The sequence below is a fragment of the Galeopterus variegatus genome, unplaced genomic scaffold (assembly GCF_000696425.1).
Source record: "Galeopterus variegatus unplaced genomic scaffold, G_variegatus-3.0.2 Scaffold325, whole genome shotgun sequence".
Taxonomy (NCBI): Eukaryota; Metazoa; Chordata; class Mammalia; order Dermoptera; family Cynocephalidae; genus Galeopterus; species Galeopterus variegatus.
The window spans coordinates 905,064-915,465 of record NW_007726436.1 but is presented as its reverse complement, the minus strand read 5'-3'; the positions used below and the strand labels follow the sequence as shown (position 1 = coordinate 915,465).

General features: G+C 38.0%; 1 protein-coding gene across 1 annotated transcript in view; it reads left to right on the top strand.

The window, feature by feature from the left end:
• Window positions 1-10,402, top strand: part of LIN52 (lin-52 DREAM MuvB core complex component) — a 110,570-nt gene that overhangs the window by 8,837 nt on the left and 91,331 nt on the right. The window contains exon 4 of the mRNA XM_008567523.1: window positions 9,738-9,804. Within this exon, the coding sequence (XP_008565745.1) occupies window positions 9,738-9,804 (67 nt within the window). The remainder of the gene's footprint in view (window positions 1-9,737; window positions 9,805-10,402) is intronic.

Genomic DNA, 10,402 nt, shown 5'->3' with positions numbered 1-10,402 from the left:
GCTTCTTTCCTGGACTCCTCTCCTTTGCCATTCATCTCTTTTCCTTGGGATCAGTGCCCGTGTTCAGCTCGCCGTTTCTTCACAGCGGCTCCAGAGGTGCCCAGTTTCCCCGCTATGTACCTGGAGGGTGGAGAAAGGCACCAGCGAGGGACCCCTTCTGGGCAAAAGACTGGAGGTTGCCCTGGTCCTCCCTTAGCCCCATTTGAGTGAGACTGAGGGTCACGGGGGAGATGCTGCTGGGGGGAAAGGAGGTGACTTACCGTAGGTTTCTCCTCGAGGCGCCCCTTTGAAGGGTCGGTTCTCTTCTCATTGAGCACGGATGGAATGATTCTCTCAAACCCTAGCAGGGGCTGGTGGCTGTCCTCATCCCGGGACTGAGCCTCAAGAGAAACATGATTCTCTCCTGTCTCCTTAGTTTGAGACCGTTGCCCTGGAGCGAGTGAAGCGGGGGACCTGAGGAAAATGAGAACTGAGCTTTTTAGTGTAGTCTTGCACATGTCGAAACTTCTCTTGTGTCTGCTTTATGTATTTCATCAGGCCGAGTGAAAGAACAATTTCGGCTTATATGTTGTCTAAGATGTAAGTCATCTCAGGCAGCAGTTAGGTTTTGGTATACCCACGTGCTTTTTGCACCCGGTTCTGTATTATAGAGTTAGGATCATACAGTCGTTTTTGATCTCAGTTTTTGCTTCTACCACCCCCAGCCCCATGCCCACTTCATTAATGTGTAGTTTTAACTCCTCAAACAAACGCATTTTATGTTTGGAAGTAATTTTGGAAGTTCATTGCAGGAATGAGTAAATTGAGGCCAAGGAGAGCTTTATTGAGTACCTGCTATATGAAAAGCATAATGCTAGGTCCTTTGGGAGACGGAAAGATGCATCGAACATGTAAACACTTTTTTTTCAGTTTCATTTTAGATTTCGCCTCCCAAAGAGGCTTTCTCAGAACACATAATCTGGAGTTGGTCCTCTCCACCATTATTCACTATCTCAGTATTTTCATCGTCATCATAGTTATTCTGTTAATTTTGCCCCTTTCATGACAGATTATAAATTGCAAGTCTGTCTTGTTCATAGTTGAATCTCAGGGTTTAGCACAGAGCCTGGCAAGCAATAGGCCTTCAATTCACATTTACTGAAAGAATAATTAGATATATGCAAAAGTAATATATTACTTGATCTTGTTTTAACTGAGTCTTAAGGTTTTTTGAGTACAGGTACATACTGTATAACAAATTATGGATGTTCAGAGTCAGAAGTAATTCTCCTGCCTGGGTGCTCTCTTGCTAAAATGTCTTTCTCTTGCGCCCCCCCTCCCCGCCCAAAACGGCATTTAAAAAATCAGCCAAAGGAATGGGGAATTACTGTTTAATGGGTATAGAGTTTCAGTTTGGGAAGGTAAAAACGTTCTGGAGATGGATATACTGATAGTTGCACAACGTTAATGTACTTAATGCCACTGAACTGTACACTTTGAAATCGTTAAAATGGTGAATTTTATGTTATGTGTATTTTAAAAACTCAGCCATTGTTATTAAAATTTTTAGTTCATTAAGTTTTAGAACTGTGTTCCTTGAGTTTGATTTTTCCCTGTCTTCTCTCAATTTCTTTTCCAGGAAAAGTTCTTTGGCCAGGAAGAGTATTGGAAACATATTATTCCTTTGGTCTTCTAGCCATCTCCGTGGTCATGTTATTTGCACTCTTGGTTTTTAAGATTTCATTTTCATCTCTTACAGTTTCATCCTTCCACCTAATGTTTTCTTTTAAATCTGACAAAATCAAGATGAGCACTTTGAACTTAAATTCAGCTTCTAAATAAGTATGTCATCCTAAAGTATTCCACTGCTTAGCTCTCTCACTTCTATTTTTAGTGTTACACTTGTCTCTGTCTTTAAAATTTAATTCAAATAATGGTGATTTGAAAATAAGTTTAGTAATTTGCTCTTTTGTGTTTTTCATGCTAAATTTGCTGGAACTTCCTTGAAAGGAGAAAATTGAAATCCAACTAAAGCCATTTAAGAAATTTATGAGAATAAGACTCACAGCATAGTTTGAGTTGTGTCCCAGACTGTGGTATCATAAGGTCACCCATGTTGGTTATTGGTTCCTACCCTCCCAATAAGTTTATTTTTGTTATGGTTGAGCTTCCCATCAGTAGCATTCCTTGGGAATTTGAAAACTGGCATTTTGTTTTACACACAGCTTTTCTTTGTTACCATTCTTGGATGTTTTGTTAAGGCAATATTAGAGTTGAGTTCTTTACCATTTAAAATGCCATTGGAAATTCCCTAGGAATACTTGGTAAAATAAATTCAGTTTAGAAAAAAGCGCATGTTGAAAAATTTTATACATATGTACATTTTCTGGGGAGTGAGTCCACAGCTTTTTTTTCAGATTTCCAAAGATGTGGCTTTCCTAGAAAATGTTAAAAACCACTGTTTATAACACTGAATGAACTAATTTATCCACCTAGTTAGCAGACTGAGCACACAGTAAATACTCAACAATTGTTAGTTTGAGCACCTACTGTGTGCAGGGGAAGAGTGGGGGGGAACGATGTCAAAGAATTAAGCAGGAGCTAGATCATGTAGGATTTTATAGGGTAGGGTAGATATAAATTCACAAATTTAGCTGGGAAGAAACCCTTTAAGCTGGAGAATGACATGAACTCTTTGACATTTTCAAAAAATCAAGTTCTGGCTACTTCATGAAGAATAGATTTGGGGGCAGGAAGGGGGAAGGGTAAGAATGGGAGCAGGGAGATCTTTCAAGAGGCTAGTTCAGGAGAAAAGTGATGGTTTTTTAGATTAATTTGGTTTTAGGGTATATTTTGGAGATAGAAACTATTGGATTTACTGATGGGCTTGTTATAGAAGGGTAAAGGAAAAGGAGGCATGAAGGATGACATCTGGGTTTTTTTCTTTCTATTTTAATTTTTTTTTTAACATCTGGGTTTTTGATTTGAGAATTAGGGTTTGTGGTGGTGCTTATTCCTTGAGATAGGGACGATTAGGAGAATATGGTTTTGAACATATTAGGTTTAAGGGTTTTTTCACACATGTAAATGGAGAGAGATGTGAAGTAGCCACTTACACATATAACTCTGAAGTTTAAGAGAAAGTTTTGGGACTGGAAGTATAAATATGGAGTCTTGGCATGCAGATGAAGGTAAAGGCTATGGGTCTAGGCGAGATAGAGAGTGGAGCCAGCCTGGGATGGGGTTTGAGTGGAGGAGGAGACTTGAGAAGGAGGAGTTAGTGAGGTTGAAGAAAAAACCCAGCATAATGGTTTCATAGGAGCTGAGAGTGGAATGTTTCAAGGACAGTGGTCAGTGTATGGATGTTGCAAAGAGGTCACATAAGAGAATAGAGAAGTGACCACTGGATTTAAGAACATACATATAGATGAACTTCACAACAGCAGTTTCCATATATGTAGGGACAGAAGCCTGATTGTTGTAGATTAGGAGAGAGGGGGAGGTGAGGAAGTGGAGAACAGAATGGACAACTCAAGAACTTTGTGAAGTAGGTGTGGAGGAGGTCATGGAGTCATGAGAGAGTTTTTTTAAAGAAGAGATATTCTAGAGCAGGCTTGCTGGAGCATGAGCCTAGAGAAGGTAGAAACTGACGGTGCAAGAGAAAGATTATTTAAGATGTCCTTGACAAAGCAAGAAAAGATGGCATCCTAAGTCCTAGCAGAGGAGTTTATCTTTCATGGGTGCAGGGATATTTAATTGATTGTAATTGGAGGAAAGTCCGAAGGTATGAATAAAGAGGCAGGGGGATTGGTGATACTTATTTTTTTAAAAAACACTCCAGTGAAATATCACTCCCATTTTATAGATTGGGAGAGTGAGGTCTGGTGAGGAGAGTGATTTATTTGTATTACATCATGGCCCAGTAGCATCAATAGTTGTAGAACTCAAATCTGTAGAGTTCCAGGTGAGTGTTCTTTGACACTGAAATGTCATAAAATATAAACTAATGTGTTTAATCTCTTCTGTGCTTATCTGGGTGTTTTGTTCTAGGGACAGATCTGGAAGCATCTTTGTTAAGTTTTGAAAAACTTGACCGTGCCTCACCTGATCTTTGGCCAGAACAATGTAAGTTTTTGCTTCTATATCAGAATTGGTGCAGGAGAACCAGTGTTCTTTAGGGAGACTTTTGAAGAATTATCATTTAACTGTAATGATTAAAGTTTTTATTTTACCTCAAAGAGAAGTAACCAAGGTCCAGTGTCAGGAATAACTGTTTGGTGTTTTAATCTTTTAGGAATAAAGTATCACTCAGGAGATGATAGTGAGCCTTTAAACAATAATTATTATTATGATTTTTTTGGGTGGCTGGCCAGTTCAGGGATCTGAACTTTAACCTTGGGTTATCAGCACAATGCTCTAACCAACTGAGCTAGGAGGCTATGCTATCCCCATTAATTATTTTTAAAAACTACTTCTGTGGGCTGACCCCATGGCTCACTCGGGAGAGTGCGGCGCTGGGAGCGCAATGGCGCTCCCACCGCGGATTCGGATCCTATATAGGGATGGCCGGTGTGCTCACTGGCTGAGCGCGGTGCGGGTGACGCCAAGCCAAGGGTTACGATCCCCTTACCAGTCACAAAAAAAAGAAAAAAAAAAAAAACCTACATTTGTAATAAATTCAGATAATACCGAGATACATAAAGCATTTCCACACCTCCTTCAATCAGTCTTACAAAGTTAACCACTGCTAATAGTTTGGTATAAATCTTTTTGACATTTTTTATGCTTATACAGATAAACAAATTTATTTTAAGTATATAGAGAGTTTTTTGTTTGTTATAATGATGTAGTCATGTGTGTATGAACTGCAGCTTAACTTATTCTACTCAGTAATTTTTTTTTTTTTTTTAAAGATGACTGGTAAGGGGTTCTTAACCCTTGACTTGGTGTTGTCAGCACCACACTCTCCCAAGTGAGCTAAGCGGCCATCCCTATATAGGGATCCAAACCCATGGCCTTGGTGTTATCAGCACCACACCCTCCCAAGTGAGCTAAGCAGCCATCCCTATATCGGGATCCAAACCCATGGCCTTGGTGTTATCAGCACCACACTCTCCCAAGTGAGCCACAGGCCGACCTTCCACCCAGTAATTTATTAATGGATTTTTCTATGTTGGAATGTGTAGGTCTATTTCATTCTATTAAATGTATTTTATTTGGGGCCGGCCCATGGCTCACTCAGGAGAGTGTGGTGCTGATAACACCAAGGCCATGGGTTCGGATCCCATATAGGGATGGCCGGTTCGCTCACTGGCTGAGCGTGGTGCTGACAACACCAAGTCAAGGGTTAAGATCCCCTTACTGGTCATCTTTAAAAAAAAAAAAAAAAGTATTTTATTTTATGGATATACTATAGTTTATGTATTTATACCCTATTTGGAAACCTAAGTTATATCCAATTTTTTGTTTTACAAACAATTTATCAGTGAATGTCTTTGCTCATAGATCTTTGTGTATAAGGAATAGGGTAGGATGACTGTGTACGATGAGTGCCCGTTTTCTCACATCTAGCCAATATTGGATGGTACTAATCTTTATTATTTTTTGTTTGCATTTCTTTTTTTTAGTGACGTTGAGCATTCTTTGATTTTTAAATATCTGATTTTTATTTTTATGCTTAATGTGATTCTTCCTGTGAGACATTTAAATAAATAATTGGATTGACAGAACAGCATACCTAAAAAAGAAGCTTAAACTTTCTGATAAGAGATATCATATCTCACCACTCACCCAACCAGCTAACTCCTGGTCCCTCAAAGTTCAGTTGAGGCATTAGTTTCTCTGACAAGCTTTTCCTGCCCTCTTGGTCTGATTTAGATTTCTACTTTTTGTCCTCCCATAGCACATGGCATCTTTCTTGGAGCGCTTAAACAATATTATAGTTATTTATTCTCTTCCAGACTGTAAGCTCCTTGAAGCCAAAGCTGTTTTCTTATTATTTGAATTCTGTATGCCTGAACACCCAAATATTTATTGAATGAATTTTTGTTTTCTTTTTAGTACCAGGTGTTGCTGAATTTGCAGCTTCCTTCAAAAGTGTAAGTAATGCCTTACTTACCTAATGAAGTTTGTCCAAAGTTCTGCCAGTGGGTAAAAGCTCAAATCTCTTTTATTTCTTTATTTTCAAGAACAATGTTTTAGCCTTCAAATCATTTTGTAACTGCAGCCCTGTAAATTTGTTTATATTATCAGCATGTTAATTGATGAAAATGTTTTCCTCTGTCCAATTGCTCTATTTTGACATTTTGACCTTTTCTCTTAACCTCTTTTCTCCACTTGAAAGCTTTTTAAGGTAAGGCAGTTGAAATATTTAATGTAACACCAGTACTCTTTGTGCCCAAACTATAATTTTGAAGCTTTCTCTTTTATTTATTTGATGAGTTATAACCTAAATTTTTTTTTTTTTGCGCTGGCTGGTATGGGGATCTGAAGCCATTATGATCTTAACTTATACCTTCTTAGAGGATTTTGAAATTTCTTGGTGCTCCATGAGAAACCTGAAGGAAGACATCCATTTAGAGCGACAGACTTTTTCACTTTCAGGGCAGCAGGCATTGTGCTTGATGCTCTAAATATGTTCCCTTATATATTCCCACAACCAAGAAAATATGATGATAATAATGTTAGCAAACACTTACATAGGGCTTACCATGTGTTAGGCACAGTTCTAAGTACTTTACATATGTTATTTAATCTTTCCCAAACCATATGAGGTATAGGTAGTGTTGTCATCATCCCCAGACAAGGAAGTTACCCAAGTTTATAGGCTGTAAGTAGCAGAACCAGGCTCTGAACCCATTAGTCTGATTATTGCTGTCTATATTACTATCACCATACTTAGAAGTATTTGGGCCCAATGTTAAAAGCACTGGCTGGCAGCAAAACTTGAAAGTGACAGACCAGGATTTGAATAGAGATTCCAAAGTTCATGCTCTTTCTTTTAAACCATGCAGTTGGGGATTCTAATATAACTCTCATAGTACCTTACTAAATGCTTAGCATTCCCTACTCATTATTTAGAGTTAAAAGTGCTGAGTTAAATATTAAGGTGCCTCTGGGCCTGAGGCTTTCAGGTCCCATTAGAGTATTTGTTTAGAGGGAGTCTGACTTTGTGGTCTCTTTAATTTGTTCAGGAGCTAGCTATGAATACTGGTCTGTGCTTCTTCAGCATCCAATAAGGCCTGAGCATAAGGAGTGCAGGATAGCATACAGCTTTAGAGTCAGACACACTTGGATTTGAGTCCTGCCTCTGCTACTTAACTCTGTGATCTGAGCAAACTTTCTAACATTTTTGAGTCTTAGTTTTCTCATCTGAAACTACCTCATAGAGTTCTTAGTATAGAATGCCTTAATTGCATGTAAAACACTCTCCATAGTGCCTAGGACATAATAAACAATACAAGGTAGCTATTATTTTTAGATCAGCTTCTGTTTAGTAGATGGTATGTAATTTAATTTTCTTTCATTATCATTTATACTTAGTTTTCAGTTTAGTTAATTATATTTGGTTACAACTAAATATTTTAAGATGTAAATATAAATGTGTGGATTTTTTTTTTTAAACTTGTAGAGTATGGTGTTTTAAAAAAAAACCTGATTAAATATCTACACCGTTTCTCTAGAAATATGCACATACAAATTACTTTGAGTTTTGTTTCTGTGGGTTCGTATAGTCTTTTTCCCTACGAGGGGTAAAACATTGAGTTTGACTTTTTTTTTTTTGTCTTTTTTTCCGTGTCCGGCAACGGATCGCAACCCTCAGTGTCGCCCCCGCACCGGACTGGGACCGGCAATGGGACCGCAACCCTCGGTGTTGCTCCCGCGCCTCGCTCAGCCAGTGAGCGGGAACCGGTCTGTATGTGGGATCCGAACCCTCGGGCAGGAGCGCCGCCGCGCTTCCCAAGCGGCGCACTATCCAGTGCGCCACCGGGCCGGCCCTGAGTTTGACTTTTGAATCTTTTAAGGGAGGCAGTATAGAGTACAGAAGTTCCCTGACTTAGGATGACGTGACTTTACAATGAGAAACCATACCCATACAACTGATCTGTTTTTCTCTTTCAGTACAGTATTCAATAACTTACAGGGGATTTTCAAAACTTTATTATAAAATAGGCTTTGTGTTAGATGATTTTGCCCAACTGTAGGCTAATGTATGTGTTCTTCACACATTTAAGGCAGACTAAGGCTAAGCTATGAAACTTAGTAGGTTAGGTGTATTACATACATTTTCAACTTAGGATATTTTCAATTTACAATGGATTTGTCAGTACGTAACCCCATTGTAAGTTAAGGAACATCTGTAGTGGTTTCTGGACTAAGAGTACCTGGGTTTTAAATCCTGGCTTCTCTAGCAGGTGACCTGAGGCAAGTGATTTATAGTCTTCCTGTACTTTGAGTTTTTTTCATTTGTGAGATTGGGATAATGATACCTTCTTCATAGGGTTGATTTGGAGGTAAATGACATGATGCATGTAAGATGTTTTGCTTGTCACATAATACTGAGTGTATTAGTCTATTTCTGTTGCTTATAACACAATACCTGAAACTGGGTAATTTATAAAGAAATAGAATTTATTTATTACAGTTCAGAGGCTGGGAAGTCCAAAGTCCAGGGAACACATCTGGTGAGGGCCTTCTTCTGTAGCAACACAGGACATCACATGGTGAATGGGCTGAGCAACAGTGAATTAACCTTCTTACTCACTTCCTTTTAAAGCCATCAAAACCATGCCCACTACTCCATGAAGGTATCAATCCATTTATGAAGGCACAGTCTTCACAATCTAATCACCTCTTAAGTGCCCCGCCTTTCAATTACCATAATTGTACTTCCCACCCTTTTAACACTGTTACAGTGGGGATTAAGTTTCCAATATGTGAACCTTTGGGGTACACATTTAACCTATAGCACTGAGTAAATTTTATTTAAAAAAAAAAAAAAGGAGCAGGGCTCAAAGCTGAAGTAATGTTTCTCAAGCCTACCCCTACCTGTTTCACAGAAACATCTGTGTGCATCTGTTGAGCTTCGCAAAATACATATGTGGAGTCCCTTGCTCTGTTCTCTGTACTGGATCCTCCCTAACCCTTGATATTCTAAAAGAACATCTGGGGTGTGGCCAAGGCATTTGTATATTTTTAAAGTTACATAGGTGATTCTCATGTGCAACTAGGGTTGAAAACTTCTGAAAATTCTTAAACTTCTTAAAATTTTTAAGTTTTCTAAAACTTCTACCATAAAATTATGAAATTTCAAGTGATAACCATCCAGGTTTTTCTCACTTAAATTGAGGATTTTCTCAATCTTGATTCTTTGAATCTTTTCCTCTGCCAGAGAATGTTACTTACTGATTATTGTTTCAAACAGTTCAGTTGGAGGCTTTTATCAGAACTGAATTTCAAGTAATTTCTTTCATTGCTATACTAACTTGTTATGTATAAAACAGTAACAGTAGTCACATCTAAGTCCAATATCATTTCTCTGAGACTAATTTTAAAGATGAGCAGTATTATTTTGTAAAAAGACTATTTGTTGGCCATATCTGAATCTGGAGTAATCTGGGTTTTTGAAATTATAATTTGCCAATATTTTCAAACAACCTGAAGGCTGTGTGACAAGGTACATTTCTTATAAGAAGGAAGAATAGGGTCTTTTCACACTTTGTATGTATCTGAATGGATATATTCTTATTTTCTGACAGCCTATTACTAGCTCTCCACCCAAATGGATGGCTGAAATAGAACGTGATGACATCGACATGTTGAAAGGTAAGTGATGCTGGTGACCTCTAACTTTTAACCTGTCATTTATGTTCCTCCATAAACCACTTTTCCAATTTTTCTCTCACTATTCCCATACCAGTACACTTCGAACCGAACACTTAATCATCTTTATTCATAGTTCTTCATGTCTGGGATGCCTTTCTCTACTTTTTCCATATGTGGAAATCCTGCCAATTCAAGACTCAATCACACTAAATTCTGCTGCTGCTAAATTCTTTTAATATTAACTTTATTTTATATAATGCTTACAATTAACAAAAATCTCTCACATAAATTTTCTCATTTAATTCTCATAAAGATCCTGTGAGTTAGGTATGTTGATATTCAAGTTTCAGAGGTTAACTTAACCAAGATTTATTAGAGAGAGTTAAAATTTAAACTCTGTCTTTTATTTTAGGTCTAGTCTCTTTTCATTATAACACAAGTGACTTATTTTAGGATTTATTGCCATATATTGTTGTCACTAGTATGATATAACAATTCCTTAGTTGGTTAAGACCTGTTTTTTCTTTCTTTCTTTCTTTTTTTTTTTTTTTTCCTTTTTGTCTTTTTTAGTGTCCGGCAACGGATCGCAACCCTCAGT